The sequence below is a fragment of the Apaloderma vittatum genome, unplaced genomic scaffold, assembly GCF_000703405.1.
Source record: "Apaloderma vittatum isolate BGI_N311 unplaced genomic scaffold, ASM70340v1 scaffold98, whole genome shotgun sequence".
Lineage (NCBI taxonomy): Eukaryota > Metazoa > Chordata > Aves > Trogoniformes > Trogonidae > Apaloderma > Apaloderma vittatum.
Window position 1 is genome coordinate 161,449 of NW_009732161.1, and position 27,778 is coordinate 189,226.

A 27,778-nucleotide genomic window follows, 5' to 3' on the forward strand; every position below is an offset into this window, starting at 1 on the left:
CTTTAGTATGACTTCATACTCTACAGTGTACTGAAAGTATTGGGAATCGCTGAGACCAAAGGGAAATAATGTGTGAAATTATTATTTTTTTTCTTCATGAAAGGCATTTGGCTCAGAACCCATTTATCTGTGACTGCCATCTGAAGTGGCTGGCGGATTATCTTCATACAAACCCCATTGAGACCAGCGGTGCTCGTTGCACCAGCCCCCGCCGTCTGGCAAACAAAAGGATCGGCCAGATCAAAAGCAAGAAATTCCGCTGCTCAGGTAATTTTCTTAGTTCAGCTGCTTTTTTTCTTTTATTGGCAAAAATGGTGGTTATAGAAGTTCTGATGAAGGCAGCTGGCTCTCTACAGAATTCTGAAACATTGCAAAATCTTTGTAGTTCTTTGACAGAAGGGGTTGGAAATCATGGAAGTCATGAACTATTGGATCATGGAACGTTACTATAGTTAACACATTTGGCACTATTTCTGAGTAGCATTAAATCTAACAAAAGAAATGCAATATATAATACTTCAGAACGAAATGCTAAAGCTATTCACCACAAGCATCACCACCATAAATCATTTTGTAAAATTTCCGCAAGACTCTGGAGTATGTGAAAGATCTAAAAATTTCTAGCTAAATATGGAAACATGACATTCATTTTATACAGGGAGCTTACCTCATACTGAAATTTACTGTTTTCTTTTTTCTAATCTTATTCCATTTCCTACTTACGTTTCTCTCAATCCTAACTTTCGTCATATGGTATCCAGCTGTTTGAGGTGCATTTCACAATCTACAATTTATTCAGTCTCAAGTGCAAATACCAGATGAGAACTGTTCGTTATCCATGTTCCGGATACATTTATGACTATTCACACTTTGTTGTTTATCAGCTCTCATTGTGAAAACACATTTTTTCACTTAATTACCTGTAGTTAACTGTAGACCATACTTAATCTAATAAAACTCATTCTTTGCTTGCTGACATTCAGGTGCATCTTCTATTTTTTTCTCTTTATTTAGCTAAAGAACAGTATTTCATTCCAGGTAGGTTTGGCTCTGCAGTAAGATTGACTAACTGCCAATACTCTCTCCCTTTCCCCCAAAAAACAAAGTTTGTTATAGCTTTTAGGAGACTGATGCATGTGTATTAACATTAGTCAATACCTATTAGCTATAGTTTTCCTTTGTAGATTACTAGTAGTTCCATTTTCTGAATATAAGAGCTTAGCATGCAGCTCCATTGAGGTTTTTTTTTGTCTCACAAATTCACACACAACCTACCAAAATTATACTTCTACTTAAATTACTTAGAAGGTTGCACCTGCTACTTCATTTTTCAATTGACACCTTTACTTACCTTGTACCTTGCCTTTCTGCCGCTACTGTTTTTAAAATGTAGCTCCTGAGCTGCTTTTAAACACAGGAAACCATACTACCATCAAAGAGCTAGTACAACTTTAAAAAAAAATAAACATTTTACAAGTGAACACTGTCCTGCCTTGCTTTCATGCTCTACACTGGCTGCAGCTACTGCTTGTTCACCCTCCTTGTGTTTATGAAATTACAGTGGAATGCCTGGAAGAGAAAGCTGATATTCTTCATTAAAGGCATTCTGTGGTCACATGCATACAATGAATCAGAAATGCTTTCCATTAAAGAAAATATGACTTTAGAGTTGGGGTGGAACAGCAGTATACACACTGCTTTAAGCTCCAGTAAGTCTATGATATTTTCATAGAAGATTTCCTGATGTTGGCCCTAGCTCTTTGAAACATGTTTGTTTCTTTATTTTACCTTGCTTGTCAGGTGTGTGCACTGATTTTTTAATAGAAGAAAAAACAATGATGCACTTGCATTATGTTCCTAACAGATTATAAATGGTCGATTGGCAGAATAAACAAGGGAATAATGAATCTATTGATGTATTACAGCATGCTATTTGCAAGAAGGGTTTTCTACCATATTTTAATATCTAGAAAAATATCGACAATAATTGATTATGACACCAGTGCACTTGTTCTTTCAAGTACTACAGGTATATTGTCATTCTGCAGTGGTCTTGTCTTTGTCTTTTAAGCTGGTATGTTTAACAGCTCTTCTCGTAATGCTGTGTGATGTATCACTTAAATTTGCAGCAATCTTGTGAAGTTCCTCATGCCCTCATACTAATATGTTGGTTTGAATATGAAGAAAAGACAGAATGAAATACAAAATGAGGCAGCAATTTGTCAGCATTGGCAGCCGTGAAAATGCGTTTTAAAGCAGCATAAAACAGAGGGGGATTCAATTTCTCAAACCTGTAGTACCATTCAATTTCTTAATGAGTAGAACAGCTGTATTCCTGCCACAGAGTGACTTCTACTCAACCTTGCCAGCACAACTTTTGTCTCTGACTTAGAAGGGTTTTCTTGCCAGCAAATGTCTTCACAGCCTATTTATAATATGGCCACACATGCAGTTTAGGTTTGTTTTACGTACACTTTCAAAAAAAAAAAAAAAGAATAATTAAATAAATCAAAAGGTGCTACTTTTTTCAAGACTTGTTTCTTGAAATGCAGCTTCTGTGTTTTCTCTTTCTATCAGGTTATCAGGGAGATGCTGCATGAAAGTATTTTAGTTGTTGAAGATCTTGTTGCTGAACATTTTAGTTTTTCTCTTTAAACTGCTAACAGTGGATGCAGGAGGAAAAATAAGTGTATTTGTAGCCTTGCCTATTGGGTATTTAAGTGATAGAACCACTTCCTTACACTTCAGTAAATACTGTGAAAATGTTAACATTTCTTTAAAAAGTTATTTTTTCAAAATATTTGTTTTAAATATGTCATTAGGAGATCTTGCTCTGCAGACACTGGGAAGTCTTAGTAGAATTTCATTATAGCCACTTGTGAGACTGTTATACAAGTAATAAATCAATCTGAAAAAATATTGATTGCTTTCGTAGAAATATTACATGTAGTTACACCATATGTGTTATTTAGACATTTATAAATGCTAGATAACGTAACATGTTATGGCTATTGGGTTTTTTTTCCCCTCTCCTGACAAATTTGTTTTTCATATGTTCCTGTGGTTTATTAAGGTTTTAAGTGGCATAGCATGTATATGTGTTCAAGGGAGCAGCTTTTATAGAATACATTCGAAATATTGAAGAATAATGCATGGGAGGCATTATCATCCTATATGAAATCTGTAGATAACTCCATTTTTTTCATTTTTAATGCCACTTAAAATGAATTTTTCTTTCTTTCTGCTGAAGATGGTACCCCTTAGCAACATCTTCTAATCAAACAAAAGTTAAGTAGGGAACATGAGAGCTTAGTTCATGTTTTTGTCTTAATTGGGATTACTCTGTCTTTCTTTCCTTCTTGGCTATCTTTACTTTTGCAGGAGTTCACCATTTTGGCTGTAAGTAAAGTTCAGTGTCTGAACTAAATCACAATGTACCTCCCAGCCCTGATGCACCTTCTGCTAGTCTCAGTCTTTTCACCTTTGTCCAAGAAGAACCCACAGGTCCTTTCAGCTTCTCTTTGTTTTCTTTGTCACCCACCCCCAGTTCCTTACTGGATGTTTTCTCCTGCTATGTTTAAGGACGTTTTCTTTGACTGACTCTGGGAAATGGTGGAGGAAACTTTCAATGTTGTTAATTTTTTTTTGTACTTTTTATTTAATCTGTGAAAGTAATACTGTTACTGTGGCACTGGACATTCAATAATAAGAATGCCATGTCATGTAAGCAAGTATTAAACTTCAAATGCTTCTGTAACTTATACCTACTCCTTCCTCTTTTCCCTTGCTCTTATCCTTGGCCTAATGGATGCAGTTTTGATAATGTAGCGAGATTTTCTGTTGTGCTTGATCTAACCATGTGGTTGTGAGGTATGAGTAAAACATGGTTCTGTCAAGCACCATGGAACGTCACGCAGCTTTCTACAGCATGGCAAGCTGCTGAGGCTTAAGTCAGGATCACACATTTTTTAAATTAAAGCTGAAAACAGGGCTTTCAATCTTACGTGTTTGAGATGATGTGGGGTATCAGGACTGTAAAAAAAATGACAAAGGTTAATGAAGTCCAGTCAACAATACAAATTTGTAATAAGAGAAAGAGAAAAGGTGGCATTCAGGATCTATTTATTCTTGATACAGAGAAAGAAAATAAATTCTAAAAGAATCAGTGGCATTTGTGTGATTAGCTATAAACAAGGCTAGATTGGCTGACAGCATAATCAGCAGAAAGTACAGCTGTGAAAAGCTCGAGTTAATGTTATCCTGTTATGTGAAGTTGGTCACAGTTTCTTTTTCCAGCATATCTTAAGCCCCTATATTTAACCCTCTCTTAAAGCCCTTGTGTCTGTTCAGTATCACAAAGTTTATCATGCATTTCCTAAGTTGTCCACCCGTTATCTGCATTGCAGACATCTTTTCAACCTTCTCACAAGAAGCAAATATCTTATATTTTATTAGCTCAATATCTGTATTTTGGCTTGACTCTTCCACAGGCACTGAAGATTACAGGTCCAAACTAAGTGGAGACTGCTTTGCAGATTTGGCTTGCCCTGAGAAATGTCGCTGTGAAGGGACTACAGTGGACTGCTCCAATCAGAAACTCAACAAAATTCCTGATCACATACCCCAGTACACAGCGGAGTTGTAAGTTGAACCCATAATAAATCATTATTTACCTATATAAAATCTAACTAAGATCTTCAAATATAAAACTGCAGCTTTAATTTTTTGAACAAAAATGAAACGTAACATCTGTGGGTGTGCTTCAAAGGACTAGATATTAATAAAAAATATTTATGCATCATTTCAGTACCACATAGACTTGAAAATGTATGATGAGATAAATAAATAAGGTAACTGTTCTGTGTGTCTAGTTCTTCAGCACATAAGCTACCCTCTTGGATTTTTTTGGAAGATAGTGATGTTTATTTAGCTTTTTATTCTAACTACAAGAGCAAATAGGACATCCAGTAACCAGAGGTCTGTCTTTAGAAGTAGAAGTGCCACCTAGGCATTTAATAAAACAGAGCTGATTCTTTTTATGGAAAACACACATTATATTTGTCAGGAAGGAGACCAGAGGAAGATAAAGCAGACAAACAAGACAGAGCTGGGTTAAGAAGATAATAATATAATGAACAGAGATGAGCAGAAAAGAAGTCACAGATTATTACTTGCTTAGTAAGTTCTATATTGGAATGATTTGTAGGCATTGCAACTGAAGCAGTCTTCAAGGAGTGATTGAAAGACAAAATTAAGACAGCTTTACAAGCTTTCCCATGTGCAATGTACAGTATGAAAGGAAACACAGAGATGCTTGAAGGATCAGCAGAAAGGCAGCAGATGAAAGTGGCCATCATCAGCAAAGCAAAGGCAGGAGGAAATAGGAGATTCAGTTTAAAGAACAAGACAGAATGCTGAGGGACAAAAGAGAGGGTCTTTTATTTCATGTAGTAAAGCAGGGACCAAGATGTAAAGACAAGAGTACTGTGATCAAGTTGTGACCCACAGGGGTGAGATGAGCAACGGTATGGCATATCCCTTCAAAAGATGATCAGTCTGCAGCTGGCATCAAAGCAACGGTACAGTGAAGATATGAAATAATGAGACCGTGGTTAAGGATTTTGAGTATCTGAAAAGGAATTTGAAACTGGAATATTGTGTAAATAGAGATGGAGATTTTTGTCTGTCTCTGAGCTGGGAGAAGGAGTTGAATTTAGTGATGTTCTAATTGCAAATCTGAGTTGTAATTCTAGTTGTGCTCAGAATGATGACAAATATGATTGAAAAAGTGGCCAATATGGTAAAAGCAAAGCTCAGCTTTTGGCCATGCTCATGTTTTTGATTTAATGTTCGTAAAATAGTGCCAGAGATACTGATACACGGTCTTGGGTAAAGGGATGTAGATTTCAGCAGATAAATACTTTTTATCTTATGCTATAATATTTTGAGATAAAATTACTTTAATCGAAGTATAGAAACTGATAGAATGGGTATCAGGTTAAAGTGTAGGAGGACAGCAAAAAGTAAGCGTTGGAAAGATCATAGTTACAGAACCAAGAAATGAGTTGTTGAAATGATAGGCATGCATTGTCTTTTTCCTTAGCAGAATTCATATTTAATTCTCTCTTTTCTGAAGCAATAATAATCTTACTTTAGTGTTTTAATTGTTGTTTTTCATATTCACTTATTTACATGTGGAAGATAAACTCTCAAGTGTTTTCTTTCTATAAAATTGTGATTCATACATATTGAATTCAGAAAAAACAATTAAATCATCAAGCCTCATCTGCTGTGTATCCTAAACTCTCAAATTTCATTCAACAAAAAAATGGTGTTTGACTAAAACGTAATCCATATTTCATTACAGTTTTTCTTTTAGAAAATATCCAGTCTTGTTTGAAGTTACCAGTGGATTAAAAATCCACCATTTCCCTGAGAATGTTACAGAAGTTAATTGTCCCCATTTCTGTTAAAATCTTTTAAAATATGAACTTTTACCTCCAGATGGAATATGCCTCTCTTTAGTTTCCATCATCACTTCCTTTATGTTTTTTGTCATTTTCTATCCAACACTTTAGCTAAGTAAGAAGGTCTTAAACTGTGACAAAGTTCAACCTTCTTCCTGATAAATTGGACAGATTGTTCTTCAAGTCTTCTGATGTAATAGAAATGTCAACAGCGTTGCAAGGGATAGAGGAATTATTTTTGCATTTTTTTTTACATTCTCTAAAAACTGAGTTGTTCTAGATAAATACAGGCTTTTGGTATTTGCCTTGCTGATGCAAAAGTTACAGCTCTTTCTCTTGTTTACTCCTGTTATTCCTGGTCTTAAACGCACTGCTTTTGTTACTCCTCTTGGCACTTGCCAGTCTAGTTCTAGGACCACTCTGTGATTTCCAGTTCACAACATTCACTGTCATATATGAGAGTAGCAGCTAGTTAGCATTTCTTTTCTTTTACCCACAAATTTGAGATAAAGGTTCTTGCTACAGTCAAATAACATTGATACTTCTGTAACAGTGATGAGGAAGGCTCAATTATTTTCTGCAGGGAGTTGTTTGGAGCTGAAACTCAGCTTGGAAATGGAGATCAAAAGTGAAGAAAAGAGTATCAATTGTGTGGATTGCAACAATAATAATATCGCATCAAAAACTGTTTCTTCAGAGTAGTTGTTTTTCAAAAAAATCTGAAAATAGTAATATAGTTCAAGACAGATACTTAATTGTAAATGGTGAAGGAATTTACAAAGGAGCCAGGTGCTGTTTTAACTGCTTCTATTTATTTCAGTTATTTCATAAATGCAGCCTAGAAATAAAATATTTTTCAAGTAGCATTCTAATATATGGGAAAATTCAGGAAGCATTTGATAAATTACTCAGAATCCCCAGGAGGAGCACTAAGTAAAAACAATTGCAGTCTTTCATGTTCAATTTTTGTAATAATTTTACAATAGCTACATAATATCAGATCCTAACAAGACAGTTTTTGAAAGCATGGATATCCGTGCAGTAAATAGCCTTCCACAAAGGTTCAGCTATTTCACCAAAACCTGTGAATATCTTACCCATTGTGCTAATAAAACAGGAGAAAATATCAGATAAAACAAAGAAACAGAATGCAGGGGGCCAGTTAGCTCGGTTGATTGAGCGTAGTACTGATAACACCAAGGTCACGGGTTCGATTCCCGTTCGGTCCCCATGTGTTGCCTGATCTAGTTGAGACGTGGCGTGCCTGCCCACGACAAGGAGGTTGGATTAAATGATTTCTAAGGTCCCTTCCAGCCTAGGCCATTCTATGATTCTATGTTTCAACATTATCATCAAATGCTGCTTTGTTTACTTTTTTTTGGTTTGAGAATGACATTTGGTACTTTTCTTTGAATAATTCAGTTGCAAATATTTTTAAGATCATTTTCATGATCCATTCATTGACAGGCAACAACTACCATGATTGTGCTTACTAGTAAAGAGCACTGGGCTCAGAAAATATGATCTAGATGATAAGATCTAGAAGGAAGATAATGACTGCATATGTTAATTTTCCCATCATCTGCAATAATTTTGATTCCTCTATATGTGGCATCACTTACCATAATAGAATGAAAACATAAGTGTTTAACAATTCCAGATCTAAAGCCAGCGATCTCCAGCCATAGAAATGCCATGAGATCCATGTGGTCATTCCTCTAATCACAAACTCATAACTTTTATCTCTTGATGTCCCTGTACTTGTGCATATACGTTCAGTGACATGTAATATCACCATATACACAAAGTTAGAGAAAAGGTATGATTTGTGCTACAGTTTTAACCAAACACAGTACAATGATTCAACCCATGATTCTTTTCCATAGAGAAGTATGGAGAAACTTCTCAAACACCAAAGATTTACAGAACACATGGAAATTTCTTAGAATTGCTCTGTAATATTGATAGTAGACTAAGACTATTTTAAATACAATAAAAATTCAGATTCTGCATATGACATTAGGTAGCACCAATTAGCACCAGAAATATAAGACTGAGGAATAACCAGCAAGTGGTGGCTATGGTGGTGTTATCATACACATTAAAGATGAAGAAGTGCTGTTGGACACTGCTACAAATTTCATTTTGGGATGTATGTACAGGAGTGCAGTAAGTTATGTGAAATAATTTTTTTACTGTACATAACAACAGTTAAGTATCAGCTGGAATACTGTGTCAAGGACTTCACTTTTCAAGATTAATATGATTCATTTGGAAAAAAATTCAAGGATAAGAATCATCTAGAAAAGAAGACTTCTGAGGAAAAACTGAAAAGATGCTTTCTGTACGAAAGAGACAAAGTCTATTTTTTTTAATGTGTAAATGTTGAAAAAGGAAAAGGATCCAATTGTTTGCCTTCTTCATTGGGGTTAGAAATGTTTGCAGAAAAGGACAGCAAGGAATTAGAATTAAAATCCAAAAATATTTTCATAATTAAGTCAACTTACCCCATGGTATAGCACTTGAAAAGCATTTGGAAACGTCAGCATTTATGGAACACTTGGTGCTTCTGTTGCTGATGGACAGGGGAAAAAATGCTGTTTACAGTGATGAATTAACTTTGTTAACTGATACTATGCAAAAATTCATTTGAAATGGTCCCACTAAAAATTACATTAGGTCATTCAGCTGATTTTCAGAGGTGGTAACATCTTTCAAATTCATGTTCCTTGTACTTCAGTGTGGTATACAGATGTTCTGTGTATATCCAAAAAACTCTTCCTGTCTTCTCTCAGTTTGGTTCCATGCTGAAGCTATTTTACAGCCATACCTTCAGATTTACAACCTTAATTTCCCTTCTGGCTATCATTGAGAATGAGCAGGAAGGAAGGATGAACAAACTGCTTTCTTTTATTTTCAAACGTTTTTTTAATCTTGTCTTGCAATAAGGCAATTCTGAGAAGCAGAGTGCTAAATTACATTTCATGCTGATCTTGTCAGTTGTCTCTTTTCCTTCTTATTTAAGATCTCTAAATAAAAGTTGGACAGACTCCCTTATTTAATAAGATGACTCCATTAAAACTTAGAAAAAAATCTAAGACTCACAATTTCCGTTTTCTTTTCAAGAGAGGAAATAGGAAATACTGGATCAATGCAGATATTTTCTGAAATATAGATGGTCCCCTAATCTAGCACTTGCTAAAGGTATTCTATGCTGGAATGGTTTCGATAACTGGGTGGCTGGTATTTGTTGCTCATTGTATATTTTGCTGTAAGTGTTGCAAAGCAGCATTTAACGTTTCCTTACACAGCATATGTACGTTAGATGTAGTGGTCTGAAGATAAATCGTGGTCAGAGAAGAGTTTTTAAGGTCTTGTGAAGATCTATGCAGTATGTTTCATTCCTTATTCAAAAGAAGCACTGAGCATAAAGTAATTATTTCATTCTTGTGAACAGTGTTCTCTGAGCACCTCCAGATGTCTGGCAGACCCCACCCGTTATCCTTTAAAGAACAGTAAACTAATCTTCAGTAGTTTATATGTACTTCTTAAAGACATTTATTTAGAAGTTGCTATGGAATCCTTCCTTAGTTACATTTTTGTTTTCCTTCCCTTAAAAAAAAATTAAAACCATCTTCTTAAATTTCTCTGCAGTTTTATTTGTATGGTATTTTGTGATCTGGTTTTAATTCTGCATGTCTTACATATGCCTAGGTTTAACTAATTAGAATGTTCATTCACAGAAATTACCAGAATTAGAAATGTCAGTATATGTGGAGTTGTTCTTCAGCTACCAGTTAAACACCAGTTATTCAGTTAAACCAGTCTGAAAAGTTCCATACAAATGCCTAAATATTTTTTTCTGAAATTGATGTAATTTTTTGCAGGCGACTAAATAACAACGAATTTTCAGTCCTGGAAGCTACTGGAATCTTTAAGAAACTTCCTCAGCTGCGTAAAATGTAAGTGCAACTTCAGTAAGCTTGTCTATTTGGATAGCACGTTAGCTCCTTGCTGTGTTTCTCCAGCTTTCTTAGTTCATATCTATAAAAATTCACTATATTTTAATCAAAGATCAGGAATGGCTTTACGTTTATCACTGAGGTAGTTCAGAGTTGGCAGCTCTTCCCTGTGAGACTAGGCACCGCCCACAACTTCTCCTGGTGTGTAGCTCTGGCACCTTCACGGCAGTGTCCAGCCAGCTGGGCTGCGACACAGCTACAGCAGGGAGCTCGCAGTATAAGCTGCTCAAAAAAGGTCCCAGTAATCTTTTGTAACTTCATGTACTACTCCCTAGCCAGGCAATTTTGCCTCTTTCAGCACATTTAAGACATGCCTTTGATTCTGTGCTTCATTAAACTGTCATTAGATTAGGGGAATATCAAAATTAAATGACTGAGAAAAAAATGGTTTGATAGCTCATCCATGTAAGCCCATGTTCACAGTTCATGTTCTATGAGTTTATAATCTTACCAGTTGCAGTTGTTATTAAAAATAAATCTATGAAAAGCTTTTGTTTCACTTATGTAAAAGACATATTTGAGCGTAGGTGATTTAGTTAGACTCAGTGACTTTGTGCTCAATCTTTTCAGGATTAAATCCAAACATAAATAGTAAATTAAGAAAAATGCAAGTAAAAATAGCTCTGGGTAATGAAAATGATGCACTACTTTGTAGTCGCCAAGTTACTACCATTTGTAAAACATCTGTCTACATTACTAATGACAAAAATCTCAAGGGAAGAAATAGTATTATTAAAATTATTGTTAGCTTTATCCAGATCTTTACTGGCAGCTGTCATAATCACATTTAGTTAAATACTTACTATTGATTTTTTTTTTAGTTAGTAGACAAAGATTTAAAAAAACATTCAAAACCAATTTTGCTTTTGACCTATCCACTTGAGTACAGCTCACCTCTTTGGATTGGGCTGAGAGGCTTAAGAATGTAGGAAGGTCTGGCACAACAGTGTTCTGGTGCTATATAGTAGATACCCGGTTTTCTTCATTACTCAAGGGTCTCAGATTATCACTTTTTACAGCTACAGAGCGCCTTTGAAATAAATAAAGTACCTGATGTGGCATGCTTACACGTGCACACACATGTATCAGTTCTTCATATTTAAGAAAGACAATTGAAAGGGAATATAGCGTCAGCAATTACATATTTTCAGGCTATAAAGGTAGCTTAGTAAACATTTCATGTAATCTAAAGCTAGATTGCTGCTTTTTAATTGAGGAGGAACTGTTCAAGGTGAAAGAAAGAAAAAGAGGAATATTAATCAGTCTCAGTGTAGCTGTCTGCTGGAACTCCCAAGAGCTTTGAAATCTGGATAATTGAGGAGGGACAAAATTGAGAAAATGTTAATAAAAAGTTAACATTTTTAGTAGTACTGCTCCGTGCCTTCCTAATGTAGTTATCAGCTGTTACAGCATTCTTCAATTCAGAGAATAATACAGTGACTGGTTAAGCATTGTTGGAAAGCAGTGAGATAGTGATGTTACAGACACCAATATGAGTGAATTCTGTATTATTGTGGAACTCATATTTCTTCTGGAGGTTCAAATAGGTGCAAAGGTCTTTCTGCACAGATGACATTGAAAAATTGGGACCTAAATGTTTAATTGATTTGATGGTTCATCAGTAATAATGCACATGTATGCAGTGCATCATTGATTAGCTCTGCAACATTAATCCTTAAAACATCTCTGTGAGGTGACTGAAGTAGTATCCTTGTTACACCAGAAATGAATAAGGTTTTAGAAGACTAAGGGTTTGACATGGATAAGCCAGCTGAGAAATAATGAGTTTCTTGCAGAACCTTACAGGAGACTGAACAACTCCACTGTGAAACTAAATTAAATCATTGATTGTGGATGTTGTCCACCTGGCTTTAGTAGAGCCTTTGATGCCATTTGGAATTAAATCATGGTATTCTCCAGGGCTCAGTATTGGGACCACCCTTGTTGAATATTTTTGCCAATGATCTGGATGAGATGGTTGAGTGCACCGCCAGTAAGTTTGCAGATGACACCAAGTTGGGCAGGAATGTTGAGCTGCTTGAGGGTAGGAAGGGTCTACTGAGGAATCTGGACAAGCTGGATCGATGGGCTGAGGACAATTGCATGAGCTTCAACAAGACCAAATGCCTGGTCCTGCTCTTGGGTCCCAACACCCCCAGGCAGTGCTACAGGCTAGGGGAAGAGTGGCTGGAAAGTTGCCCGAGCTTCACTTCATTGTAGGTTATCTCAGGGCATTTTTAAGAGTATTTTAAAAATCACTAGCGTATTGTAACGCTGTTTAGTGTGTAGATATATATTTCTGTAATATGTGTAAATAATTATGTGAAACAAACAAAAGGCAGCAAGAATAATACAAGAAATCTTTAAGATAATGTGTTGTTGTTGAGTTCGTATGCTTTTGTATATGTAGTGCAGATAGTACCCATTTGGGATGTAATTTCTATATTTCAACTAAAAAACATAAACACTAAATATTTTGGCAGTATTTTAGGTCATTTTCCCACACTTTGATCTGCTTTGCATGCAAATTGCAGATAAATCATCTATCTTGGTTATAAACTCTGCTTTTTAACTAATACCGTAAATGATTAACATTTCACATACTGTTTATATTCACACATTTAATTTACATATGTTGCTGTTTGTGCTGTTTTCTTATATTTGTGTCTAACAAAATGGAATAAAGAATTTGATTGGTTAGTTGTGCTGGTACTTACACTGCATCATTTTGTTACTAATTCAAAAAATATACAGTCACTGTCAAGATTCAAAGTTATAAAAAATGTTCTTGTGTGGCAGCAGCATGGACTGGGTAATTGCCATTATTAAAAAAACACATTCCAAAGATTGCTTTACTTCTTTAGGTAGCACGGTATTGCATTTTGTTTTTCTTGATTTGAACAATATATTCTTTGCTTTTACACAACAACTCAATATCTTGAAATCTATGCAGTCTTCAGCATTTAACAGTTAATTCGCAGTGTTTAAAAAAGAAAACATGCTTTTCTCTGTTTCTGTTAATGTGTAATAGAAACCTGAGCAATAACAAGATTACAGATATCGAAGAAGGAGCATTTGATGGAGCCTCTGGTGTGAATGAGCTGTTGCTCACCAGCAACCGTTTGGAAAGTGTTCGACACAAAATGTTCAAAGGACTAGAAAGTCTCAAAACATTGTAAGTGTAATTATTTGGGTGGTTTTTTAGTCTTCCTTTCTGATAAGTATTTTTTAAAGTTGTATTCTAACTGTTCAAAAAATATTTCTGAGGGTTAGCTATGGATTATTCATTCCTATTTTAAAAAAGGATAGACTGGATGATCTTTCGAGGTCCCTTCCAGTCCCTAACATTCTGTGATATGGATTCATTAATTGTTTATTATGGATATAATGTAGCTGAATTTTTTGTTGTGGTTACTTGACTACAGAAATTATGACTCCTCTAAAATGTTGAAGTAGAGAATGGGTAAACATCCAGCTGCAGAAAAGGAAATAGGAATAATCATCTGCTTCAAAATAACAGAATTTTGCACGAGAATTACACGTTGTGCATAATGGAGTCTGATTCAATTCAGCTCAACCGTTACTGGGAATTTTGCTAGAGGAAAAAATGATTCTGGTGGATATTGAAATGTGGGAAATTATTCTCTCCTGAATAATTTTAATGTCATTTCAACAGTGAAAAGAGGAGTAAAAGCACTATAGCTTGAACTCATTTCATTCTTTCCATGAAGGCAGTTTAGCTCTTTTCATTTAAAAAAAAAAAAAAATGTTTATACAATCACAGCTTCTTGGCCTTCTTCACACAGCCTGTCCTTCTGATCAGCAGAGCATAGCCAGGATTTAAATGTCTTTGGGGCTTCATCTGTCCATAGACATTAGGTATTTTTAATACATCAGGCAATCTTTTCTAACTTTGCACTTAAAGCTGCTAAAATTGTTAGAAAAATACCCTGTTCTTAGCCAACATCCTGAGGAAAAAAATATTCATTTATTGATGGATAGATAGGATAACAGCAAACTTCAAAGCTCACATTTTACAGAAATACAAGAGATTTTACAATAGGTGTTTCTTAGTCTTGTGAAGTTTTTACTAAATCTTAGAGTCGTGCTGCGGAGGAGTCAGGGTAGCCTGATTTCATTCGCTTGAAGTGCTTGAGAATGTATTAGAAGTGGCTTCTAGAATGTCTCCTAAGAAAATTCAGATGGATGGGGCCTCAGGGGGAGGTCAACTGGTACAACCTCTTTCTTCATGTCAGTTGTGGTTCTGGAGTCATTATGCTTGGAAGCACAAAGAGGAGGCTGCTGTGTATCTCGGAGTTGGAGATTTTTAGTCAATTTAATTTCTTGTCAATTAACAAACTTTTAATTACCAATTCTGGTATTGAAAGGGGAAAAAAACTCACAAATGCTAAGGGGAAACACCCCTCTTGCCTCTGTGAAAACCTACTTATTCATCTTTCTGTTCTGCAGTCCCCTCCACGCACACTGCACTCAGCCCCCTCAGGGAGGTGACAGGTGGCACAGGGCTCACTGCCCTGGTGGTTCCTCCAGCCGTAGCAGCCCCTTTGGAGTCATTCCTTTCAGCCCCTGCTCGGGCTACACTAAGAAATGCTGATCCTTCCTTTCTCAGGATGCTGAGGAGCAACCGCGTGAGCTGTGTGGGAAACGACAGCTTCACGGGCCTGAGCTCAGTCCGCCTGCTCTCGCTGTATGACAACCAGATCACCACCGTGGCGCCCGGCTCCTTCGATACGCTGCATTCGCTCTCTACGTTGTAAGTCACGTTAGTGTTTTACCTTACCCAAGTTTAAACCTCTCAGGTTTTGGGGACATGTCTGTTAATGGCTTACTGTATAATTCCACTGCATGAGGTGAGTTTAAGGGGAAAGACTTCACAGAGGGATTTTTGAGAAAGTCTGTTTTCTGGACTATCTTGAATGCATGAAGATTATGTTTTCATGGAGAGTATGTTTTCGTGGTGCCCTTCGATGCAGCACTAGATTGGTTTCCAGAAGCTCCTGAGAAGGCAGGAAAAACATCCTGCTCACTTCCCTTGCAGAAGCCCACTGATCTCAGCCAGGGTAGAAAGCTACGTTTTGGGTAGGCATCACACAATCACAACTGGTTGAATCACCATGTTGTGTGTCTTTCTACCCTGTACCGTCCAATTATTATCTTAAATTTCCTCAGTCTACTGAGGATCTTAATTCAGAGAAGTTTTAGAATGAAACGTTAGTCTCATTTTCTGTAAAAAGAAGCATCCTTTTTTTTTTATTTAAATGTGATGTAATTTAAGGAAAGGGAAAACAGTGAGCCAAACTGCCACTCAATTTACTGAACAAATGCTTTTTGTAGGTAGCATTATTCAGGGAAGTACTTAAACCCCTTTTTACATATGAAGTGACACTTTGCACCAAGTGACTAATTTGTGCATATTAAGGATGACATGTGTATAAATAATGGAATTGTCGATAGGTTTGTGCTGAAATAAGGAGATGCTAAAAGTAGTGAGACTTCTAGAAGTAAATTCATTTTTATAACTGGCATGTAATCACCTTAGCTGTCACTTCAGATAGGAAACTTATTCTCTGGAGGAAATAAAAGATGGAAATCTTGAGATGACAAATTAATGGAATAGCTGTTGTCAGGTTGAAGCTAATAATGTAAAGTAATCAGCCTTCATCTCTATATGAAATTATTGCATTATCAGTGCAAAGTGACTTGACAACAACTCAGGTCTTTGACATTTTTAAATTATTTCTAAACGAGTTATATCAAGATTCACCACAGAGACCCTAAATTACAGCTTTTACTTATGGTTTGTACATAGTATTGTTTGAAGAACAGTATATAAGCTTAGCTTTTTGAAAATAGAACACTCACGATAAAAAAATGCTCTTATCTGAAGTTAACTTCCCTGTGGTTCTCAGAAACCTCTTGGCCAATCCCTTCAACTGCAACTGCCATCTCGCGTGGCTTGGAGACTGGCTGAGGAAGAAACGCATCGTGACCGGGAACCCTCGCTGCCAAAAACCCTACTTCCTCAAAGAGATTCCCATCCAGGACGTGGCAATTCAGGATTTTACTTGTGATGATGGTAGGAAAAATAATATTTGTACTTTTTGTGATTTCAGCTTTCATATGTGCAGCTGCATGATTCTCATAGATCCCAAAGTGTTATACTTTAAATTGCTTCATCTGCACCTCATGCTCAGTTTCTACATCAGTTTAAAAATCTTCCATGCATTTTTGGATCAACAGTGTGCACAAAGCTATTATATATATGCTTTTAGAAGTTTTTCATGCCTATGTACTGTAAATCATAATTTAGAGATAATATAGAAATTAAATAAATTGATCAAAAGTTGTAGTTCAGTTTATAATATTTTCAAATACTGATGCTTGAATCATGCATTTTTTCATGTTATTTGATCAAATAACATGCCATTTTGCTTAGTTTATGACTTCTTCAATACTTACTTTAAAAAATATCTGCTATCTTGCACAACTCTCACACATGCTTCCATTTATTACATTATTAGTCAATTTTCAAGGCTTTAATTTTTCTTTGAAGAGACTTAATTTTTAATAATTTGTTAATTTTGAAAATCAACACATCCTTTTCTTCTTTATTGTCTTTCATTGTAGATTGTGTTCTTTCATTATTTTTTTTCCGTCTGATAGCACTTTTCCCTAGTAAAACAGCATTGCTCTAAAGCCTCCCTTGAAATGTAAATTCACAGAGCAATGGCTTACCGAGATGACTTAATGTTTTTCCTACCTAGAGATACCCTAATGTAGAAGTGTGACATTTGCTTATAGGCATTTCAGGTGGGGTAATATTGCTAATTCCCGAGTGCCATTTGTACAGCAACCTTAGCATCTGCTTGGTTTTATTAACCAGGGAATGATGACAATAGCTGCTCTCCGCTGTCCCGCTGTCCTGCAGAATGCACTTGTCTAGACACAGTAGTTCGCTGCAGCAACAAAGGCCTGAAAGCTTTGCCCAAAGGCATCCCAAAAGATGTAACTGAACTGTAAGTGGCACACTTCTTTCGCTTTTATGATAGTCAATGTCAGATTTATAATGTCACATTCAAGAATGAGGGCAGAGGAAAATGAAGAATTGGATTCGGTAGATCAGTTGAACTTCATTAACATACTGCTTTATAGATATAGAGACTCGCTGAGTATCTTTAGAAATTTGAGGCTAAGTTTGAATTAGCAATGCCCTGTAAGTCCCAAAACACTCTAAGAACTATCTCTAACTGACAAGCTTTAAAGTATACGTACATAAAATTGTAATCACTCAGAATTTGTATCCCCAACACTGAATTGTTGTATCGTTGAACAAGGGTATCATGTTATGGTGGGTTAAGTTATGGACAACAGTAAATCTGATGAATCTGTGGTCTCTGTCTAGGAACGAAGGAAGGAGGTGATTACATGAAAAAGCAAAAAGAAAGCAATCTATTAATAGTGTTTTTGTATTTTCATAGTAAATACGGGTTTGTAATATTTCAAAAAACAGTTTTAATATAGTCTCACTGTCATATAGGCAGTCTTACACAATCTGGGATATTTTATTAATTTCTTTATATATTTTTACGTGAGAAAAATGGTTAAGATTGCATTTTATGAAATAATTTGAATATGCAGATGGACAATAACATTGATATAAAAAAAGAGCTTACTACCTCATGCATTGTTTAAAGTCAATAACTGAACAAGCTACTCGTAAGATTAGATGAGTCAATTTTCATGCATTATGAAGGGGAAAATATAAACATGAAAATTGGGTTGTTCGTCTGTTTTGAATCTTGATCAGATAGGTCACAAAATTTAAAAAAAATAAATAGAATTTATTTACAAGAAATAAAGTTGGGTTTTTGTTATGTATGGCAAGTATTTAATATTAAATTACTAATGCTTCATAATGACTGATTAATGTTGTGCTTTTTCTCAAGACATCACAACTGTGTATCTTAAGTCACTGAAACATTTTTATTATTTTATTATTTGGTATTATGGAGAATATTTAGAAATGTCCACCACTAGTTTGGTGCTTAAGAGCATCTGAAAGGCTTTAGTCATTAATAAAGAGAAATTATTAAGAACTCAAATTAACACAGAGCTATATAAACCTATAAATTACTTCATTAGGTTTTTGTTTTTTCTTGAATAAAAGATGACTTAATTAAATATAGTCTGGCCTAATATGTTCAGTTTTACAATGTAAGGGCATCAGTGCAATGTAGAATTAAGCAGTTGAAGAGAGATACTTTTGGAATTGCAAGTGGAACCCTGAGTGTGACTGAAAACTCATTTGTATACAATTTTGTATGCTTTAATTAGTGTCTAAGCATGCAATTTAGCATATTTTTCAAAAGGATAATGGAGGTGGTTCCTGGTAGCAGTTGCATACTGATTGATTCCTGTTGTTCATTAGCATGCATAACCCTTCCAAGATGCGTTTTGTAAAATATCTTAATTCTTGCTCCATTTGAACAAGGAGGAACTTTTATCAGCCAAGTGGATACAAATAGTAATTCAGTTCTAGTGAGGCTAAAGCAATTTATCTGTCGATAAAAGAATTTTCTCAGAATACTTACTCCTTCAAAAAGTTTAACTACGATTGGTTTCTTTTTTTAATAATTCACCACCATTTATATAATGCCATTAACATAGTGCAAGCATAAAAGTTGTTGAGACACGTATTTCTGTTTTGGCAAGCAGCCTTAAGGAAGGCATGGTCCACGGGGAAAAACAAAACAAAACAAACAACAAAAAAAGAAAAAGCCTTTTTCCTAGATGTTGTTAGTTTTTTCATTATGTTATTAACAGCTCATCCATTTTTTCAAGACAAAAGGTTCCAAAGGTGTTGCAGCATACTTAAAAGACATTAAGCTCAAAATTAATCTAAAAATATCTGTGTCAGGCTGTTCTTCAGTGTACTTCAACTATTCAGATTGCTAAAATATCTTCTTTGTATAGGGGTATTCATCATGAGGGCATAGTTTTTACTGGGCTTCCAGGAGACATAAGTAATACCGACATAATAACACCATCAGCAACTCATTTGCCTCAGTTGAGAAACAAAGACCTTTAATCTTCCTGCCACTGTCTGCTCTGTTTCAGAGAATCAAGTAAATTCTGGACTTCTTACCATCACTAAACTACTGTCTCTGGTTACACGAAGAGCCCTCTCGCTGGCACTTTTTCAGGAGTGGCTGCACACTGGCAGCTTTTTAGGCAAGGCTTGTTACATTTCTTGCCTGTAACTCAGGTGCCGATGCAGTTTGATGTCTCTGTGCCTGTTACAGTCTAAGGATGAACAAGTCTGTAATTGAGAATTATGAGCGTGGAAGAAGAATTAGCAGTATAATACAGGAGCTCTAAGCCCAAAAAGGCAAATATAATATCTGACTTTACTAATGAAAGGTAATTGATTAAAGTCTCTATCCATAGCATATTCCGGAGGAACAGGCTTGTAGTACGTCGTGCCCGAGTTATCCTGAAATACATAAGGAGAAATTAGGGAAGGTGACCTGAACTGCAGGCATGACAAATGAATTTGCTGTTAGACCTGGGACCAGCCTGTGCTGTTTGTACTGTAAAGGACTATCCCTGCAATGTCAGGGTCTGTTTCTACTTATGATAGATCAAAATCCACACTTAATGGGACTTGAAGAATTAGGGTTTACTTTTCACCTGTAGGGGGGTGTGAAATGGAGATGATAAAAACCTAATTTTGCAGAGTGTTTACAAAATAATAGAAAGTACTATACAAGAGTTGGTTATTAATAATGTTACTTCATATTATTCATAATATCTGGTACAATAGCATTTTGATTTTAGACTACAGGTCCTTAGTTGTGTCTCAAAAAAGAAAAGCAAGGTTTCTTACAAAAGGGAAATAGTATGTGTTCATACGTTATTATCTTTACTGTTGGATTTTAAGATTAGTGGATGAAGATGCTACTATTTTAATGAAAAACATAACAGTCTGTGCTTTATTTTTCTATTTTAGTTATTTGGATGGAAATCAGTTTACCCTTGTTCCAAAGGAGCTTTCCAACTACAAGCATTTAACACTCATGTAAGTAGTTTTAGAGCAGCTTTTTATACTGAAATGGAAAAAAAAATGCCCTACTCCATTATACCTGGGTTTAGTTACAAGAAAAAAACAACAACATAAAATGTATCATATCTTTTAGCAAATGTAATACTCGACCACATTTTATAACGGAGGGTATTTTATTCCACTGATCACATCCTATATAAAATATTCTTGGTCACATTTTATGACCAGGTCTATTTCATTCCAGCGATTACATCATGAAATAAATAAGCAGAAATTATAGTTAATCCAAAAAGAAATGTAAGATCTTACAAAGTCAGGGTAGTTAGTGTAAGGTGTTATGGTAGTACAGCATTTTGTTATGCAGCTCCATAAATGCACTAGAATTATTTCATTTACAAAAGAAACGGTGTGGTATGCTTCACAAAGGAGTTGCATGTACAGCTGTTTTTCCCACAATATATGGCTTAATGAGTGAAGAAGAGAGCTTGTCTAGAATGCCTTACTCCCAACTCTGTTGCTGACTCACTCTGTGATTTGAGGCAAATCACTAGCTGCTCTAAAATTTATTACCTCTACTTCATGAATGATTTGGATATGATTTCTCTACCTTATAAGAGTACAGTGAGAGAAACAGGAAGACTGTGACTGTAAATGGATGTAATTCCATGGCCTTTGTTAGGACTATGAAAATTTATGCCAGCTGAGGTAGAGCTGTGTAACATTCTGAAAGCAGTTTGCAGTTTCATTATAATCAGAATAAAAAGTGGAGGGAGTAACAAAATCCCTTACATTTCCTTTTGACTTGGTTTAGAGCTTTGCTGCAAAAGTCGAATGTAGTTTTGAATTCAAAATCAAGAACTTGACAAAAGTGGTCACGGCTCCAAATTCAGAAAAAATACGTTTCCAAATCTTTCAGTATTTTGCAAATAATGTCAGGAAAAAAACACTGCAATATTCTCAGATGTGTAAAGCATGGGACCTAGGAAATCTTTGTTTTTGTAAAACGTTGAAGTTTTGCAGCAAACAAAAAATATAAATTTTTTCACCTCAGCGTAAGAAGCACACGTATAGATTGGACTGAGTACAGTCATAGTAGCAGGGGAGACTGGATATATGTCTAGAGATGAGGTTAATGAGAAGTGTAGTGGCAGGGCTTCCATCACAGAGATGAGATACGGATGGTCTATTTTTGACAGACACAGACAGAAATTGTATAACTTTACCTCCTTATCAGAAAATACACACAACTTAGCAGACAAGTAGATGAACAGTAAATAAAATGCAAATAAGATGAGTCCCCATTTTTCTGACCTGTGGGGCACATTATTATAATCTCTTCTGAGTGTAACCTCATACTGGTGTTCTGAAATTGAGACTATTCCTCAGTTGTGTTTGGAAAACCGAAACACTGTGCATAGTTAGTTCTGTGGCCAAACAAGTAATTACATATAGATTTCCCCAGTTCCAAATTAAAAAGTAAAATTATTTCTTTCTAACTTATTCTTTCTCTTTTGGATAGATTACTCTGTTATACTTCCCTAAAGTGGTTCCTACTGTTAGTCAGTTCTTACATGCTTGCATGAGATTTCAAGCAGAGAAGTATGTGTATTGCATAGCAATTCAACAGTACTCTTAAGTTAAAATATCAAGATTCTCTCAGAAGCAAATGCTCTTTCACCACAAAACACGATAAACAGTAGTGAAATAGTCAACATAAATGAAAACTAAAACACAGTACGAGCAGTATTTACATGTAATGCAGCTTCTTCAAAGCTGCTTTGAAGCTACCACCTGAAGCTACGAGCATGCCCTCCAGCTTCCATCATACTTATGCTTAAGATTTTATTTATTAGAATATTGAACAACCAGAAAGATGTTAAGGCTTTCTCTATAAACCTTAGATAGAGTTATTTATTATAATAGCTCTGGGCTTTGATGTATTCAGCATATAAGTGTTAAGTAGAGCATTAGATCATATTTACTTAGGTGTCATTAGGGACATGACTAGAATGATTTCCACTTTAAAATGTCACTATCATTTCTATACTTAGGTTCATGTAGGATTGCATTATTAACTCAGCAGCATGACGGACATTGCTGTTTTATAAGAATGCATTGCGCTGCTTTTTCATCTGTGTTGAAGTGAAAATGCTTTTCATTGCTCAAGCTAGACACTTGCTGGGCTTGTATATCGCATGTGAAAATAAAAATATGTGCTGCTTTAAATATTGGTACCAATGATTATACTACTACTACTAATAATGTGTCTGTCGGTGTTTCAGGACTGGGGCAGTCATTTTAAGGTCTGAATTTCTGAATTTATTTTTTGTAGAGATTTAAGTAACAACAGAATCAGCACTCTTTCTAATCAGAGCTTCAGCAACATGACTCAGCTGCTCACCTTGTAAGTTTAAACATGTAAAAGTGACTCTTTGGAAGCGTTACAGTGGGATTTTTGTTCTGGAATGAAAGGACTTTTAGTTGATATCAAAGCTTGCTTGTTGTGGAGGCTGTAAAATAACTTGTTTCCTAACTAGCTATGTGTGCAAATGCTGGTTTTGGTCATGCTCTGCATTGTTTACTGTATGGCTGATATACTTACTGACACTATTTTATATATATATTTTCAGAATTCTTAGTTACAACCGCCTGAGGTGTATCCCTGCACGGACTTTTGATGGGTTGAAATCGCTTAGGTTGTTGTAAGTATTTGTTTTTAACTATTGCTATTTTTCAGAATTTTTATTTATGTATAGCAGATAGCAAATCTCTTGGAAGTTACTAGATTTTAAAACCTGTCAAGTATTTGAGAAGTGATAATTAATGTAGCCTTAAAAATCTAAGTGGCTTCATTCTGAGGAAGTACACTCTCAAAACATTGCACAAGAAGTTATGTGGCTCTGGACCACATTGTATATACAGACATAGACTTTTCTGCTTTTTAATCTTGGCTGTATTTCTTTCTCGTGTTATGTTCTTCGATGTTTTAAGTATTAAAGTCTAACCAAAATGCCATATGCATAAATTCCTTAGTATATATGAGGTGGTTTTGCAGTTGTATTTTGAATATTTTTAGTCCAGCCATAAATTTATTTCCTTCTTGTTTCATTTAATATGGGAGTCTTTTGAAAACCATTACATCATGGTTAACTACTGAAAATCAATAAAATTACTTTTTGGCTCCAGAAAAACTTTCCAGTTTACCACTAGAAAAAACATGGTTAAAAGGGCACAAAAAGGGACAAAGGAAAATAAGGAACAGCCAGTCTAGTTTACAGCTTCAGTTTACTATTAAGAAAAAAAAGCTGCAAAAATTCTTGCTCAAAATTTCCTAGCAGAACATGTAATTTCTGCCTCCATTTGGGTAGTTTATATCCATTTAATAACTTGGATTAAATGTCTGAAGCATTATTTAAATATGCTCACATAACTTCAATTATTTTATATCAGTATGGATAATTTGAAGAACCATAATTCCATATGTGTTAGATATACATGTAACCAAATGAATTTATGGAAAAGGGGAGATATTTTTGTGCAGGTTTGCTACAGGAGAGATAAAACTAGTCCCAGTATTGTTGTTTAATAAGGTCTTTAGTTCTCTTTACTCTCAAATTACGGCAACAACTCTAATGCTTATATTAATGAACAAGCAATGCCTGTATTTTCCATAAATCCATGAAAGATTTTTTAAAAAGTATGAACATAATTAACGAGAATTTCAGCGAATGGCTGAAAAAGTCAGGAGCAATAAGTCTTATGCTATCTGTAAATAAAAACACTACTTTGCAGAAATGTGCCTCCTTTTACCAGCCTTGATTCTTTCAGTTTTAAAAGACTCATATTATTAACATTTCTTGTGGAAATTCAGGTTAAAAAAAAATTACAAGTAGACTGCAATTAGAGCTTAAAAAACAAACAAACAAATAAAAAAACACCCAAAAACAAAAACAAAGAGAAGCTGGAAACACTAAGGAAGTGGAAGGGAAAAAATTGTGAAAAGCTGAAAACTGTTTACTGAAGATGAAATTTGCAAAGGTAACCTGCTGGTTTTTATTAATATAGATTATTCTCTTTATTTTTTTTTTAAGATCTTTACACGGCAATGATATTTCTGTTGTTCCTGAAGGAGCTTTTAATGATCTTTCAGCGTTATCACACCTGTGAGTATTCAGATGATAACTGTATCTCTTTTTTACATTACGTTTAGCAAATTTCACCTAGTCAAACAAAGAGAAAGTGCAAAGGCTTGCTCTGAAACGAGTTCATGCATCAGAGGCTGCGGTCTGGCCAGAGAGCTAGCAGCTCCGCAGAAAAATCCTGGGCCTCCTGGTGTGCAGCAAATTGAACTCGTCTGCCGTGTGCCCTTACGGTTAAAGAGACTAAAGACACTCTGGGCTGAATTAGAAAGCGAGAAGCCAGGTGACTGAGGATAGTGGTCGTTCCTTTCTGCGGGGAATACCTGTTCAGTTTCTCCGGGACAAAGCAGATGTGTGTGGACCAGAGCAAATCCAGTATGGGGCAAGCGAGGTGGGGAGGTGGCTGTATTGCATGAGCTATGGGGCTAAAAGAACTGGGCTCATTTAGCCTGGAGATAGATATGCCAAGGAGGGACCAATAGCCTTTAAGCCTCTAAGGGGATTACAGCGATGATGGAGACAGATTTTTCAGACATGCACAGTGAAGAAAGAGTCAACATTTGATCGAACATAATGAAAAATTCTTTATTGTGAGGGTGGCTCAGCTTTGGAACAGGTTGCCCATAGAAGCAGAAGAATCTCCATCCCTGGAGATTTTCAGAGCTCAGCTGGATGCAACCATGAGCAACCCTGCTGACTTTGAAGTAAGCCCTGCTTTGTGCAGGAGGTGAGACTAGATGACCTCCAGAGTGCCCTGAATTATTCTGTTCTGTGTCGGTGTCTGATAAGTTGGCATTAAAGATATGTCATCTGATTTCAGAACATAATTTTCAATGAGAATCTAGACTATAACAAGTTACCTATGTGTAAATCGTGTTGTGGGTATGGCTATTTGCTGCATCTTTGCTTGCAGTTGAGAAGTTGACTGCTGCCTTTAGATATCTCTGATTTTTATGTTTCTGAACAGCTATAGTTGTTGAGAACTTAGTTATTTGTTTCTAGTTCAGTATTGGACATTTACATTTAATTTGTTGTTTCTCAGAAATTAGATGATACTGATTAAGTTTAAGTCATTGATAATTCATTCAAATGCTACTGTTAAACTAGTTCATCTACATGAAATATCAGTAAAACTTACATAGATGTGATTGTTATTGCTGAGTTTTTTTCCTTAACAGCTACCACTTATCCCTCCTAACAGTGATTTTAGCAGAGCAGTTGTGTTATCTCAGTTCAGGTTGACTTCACTCTTGCAAATATAAAGTGGACAAATTCTAGGTGTGGGAAGTTCCCTATCGCTAGGTCTAATTTTTGTTACTGCTCTGACTTAAGCCTGACTACATATATTCTCTTGAGTTCAGGTGGAAGTATGTAGTAATATTTAAGAGAGGATTTCCTGCTCAATGTGGCAGAAACTAGTATCCCAGCAGTGGTAGGTTCTACTGCCTTTGCTTGCTAAAAATTTTATTGTATCTGTAGAAGACCCACTGATCCACAGTTGTGGAGCTGAAAAAAAAGTACTGAAGCATCTGGAGGAGGATGTTACTTCCATTTGACAGTGTGTGCACATGTCAAAATTATCTGTTGAAAGTTCTGTGATTGTTGTACTTCTTAAAAAAAAACATGAGTACATCTTTATAGAACAGCACAATGCTTCTCCAAACTAACTACAGAGCATATCACTGTTCCCAGAGTACTTATAGTTTCTAGAAGAGAAAATAGACACATAAAAAGCCTTTAAAGCACTTAATTCTGAAAACCTCTAGCTAAATTATTTTTTAATTTAAAAAAATCAGACTTATTTAAAGAAATGGATTTGCTTTCATAATGAGGTAATTATTTCATAACTACCACAAAGCTAGAATAATGTAGGAGAGACCTTGTCCTGGATTCAGCTAGGATAGAGCTAATTTTTTTTCTTCTTAGTAGCTCGCTTCTTAGCAGCTAGAATAGTGCTATGTTTTGGATTCTGTTTGGGCAAGCACGACAAACCTCTTACAGAATTCTGCACATAGCTGTGAGTTCAGTGGGAGAGCTCCAAAGAGGAAATAATTAGATCAAAGTTGGAAGCTTAGAAACAGATGGGAAACCAGCCTGGGAGCCATAAACCGAAAAGGAAAAATATCAGGGTGGAACTCTCTGGGGTTGCCTTGGTTGCTTCAGAAGAAATACTTTATTCTTGCTAACTTAATTTCCCAGTATCAATTTCATTCTGCTGATGCAGCTGATCTTGGCCATTACATACCAATGGTTAAACAGAGCTACGTAGTATTAGCTCTCTACAGTTGACACATAATGCAGCTAAGAATAGCTAGATTTCTGGACCAACTTTACTCCTAAAACTGTCATGTCTTGATTTACAACCTGAACCCAGACACTTCAGGCTCTTACGGTCAATTTAGTGGAAGGAGGGCAGGTTTGTGGTTTAAAGTTGGGGTTTTTTGCCAAACTGTTTTCTGAGTTCTCTTTTTCAAAGCAACCATTTAAAAGTTTATTCTGCTTCTGTTTGTCCATTTTCCACAGGGCTATCGGAGCAAATCCTCTTTATTGTGATTGTAACATGCAGTGGCTATCTGACTGGGTAAAATCGGAATACAAAGAACCTGGTATTGCACGTTGTGCTGGTCCTGGAGAAATGGCAGATAAACTTCTTCTCACAACTCCTTCTAAAAAATTTACTTGCCAAGGTACTGTTGTTGTGTCTTTTTTTTTTTCTCTAAGAAGTGCCAATTCTTACAAGTAGTTGAGCTGTAAAATAAGATATTATATAAAATATTATAGCATCTTCACTCAGCCCTGTCGTCATTCCTCCTTGTACTTAGGGCTGTAGCCATTGGTTCCATTCAGGAACTGTATTTATTTTAAAGACTTCAATGCCTATTTCTTTTCAAATAGCAGGAGAAAATAAATCTTCGAACTTGCAGTACAGTATTTCTCAGTACCTCTATGTACTTGGATACATCATACTATCTCAATCATGAACTAGTGTATACATGTACACTTCCCATTCCCTTCAGACTGTTTACAGTAAAAACTGTAAATACATTCATAGTCTTTGTAGTCTGT

The 27,778-nt window shown here is 35.7% G+C and overlaps 1 protein-coding gene across 1 annotated transcript in view; it reads left to right on the forward strand.

Annotated features, from left to right (window-relative positions):
- SLIT2 (slit homolog 2 (Drosophila)) overlaps nt 1-27,778 on the forward strand; it is an 85,667-nt gene that overhangs the window by 47,616 nt on the left and 10,273 nt on the right. The window contains exons 12-24 of the mRNA XM_009875399.1: nt 104-267; nt 1,015-1,038; nt 4,491-4,641; nt 10,355-10,429; nt 13,521-13,664; nt 15,120-15,263; nt 16,420-16,586; nt 17,394-17,526; nt 20,520-20,588; nt 22,906-22,977; nt 23,204-23,275; nt 24,665-24,736; nt 27,236-27,399. Of these exons, the coding sequence (XP_009873701.1) occupies nt 104-267; nt 1,015-1,038; nt 4,491-4,641; nt 10,355-10,429; nt 13,521-13,664; nt 15,120-15,263; nt 16,420-16,586; nt 17,394-17,526; nt 20,520-20,588; nt 22,906-22,977; nt 23,204-23,275; nt 24,665-24,736; nt 27,236-27,399 (1,451 nt within the window). The remainder of the gene's footprint in view (nt 1-103; nt 268-1,014; nt 1,039-4,490; nt 4,642-10,354; nt 10,430-13,520; nt 13,665-15,119; nt 15,264-16,419; nt 16,587-17,393; nt 17,527-20,519; nt 20,589-22,905; nt 22,978-23,203; nt 23,276-24,664; nt 24,737-27,235; nt 27,400-27,778) is intronic.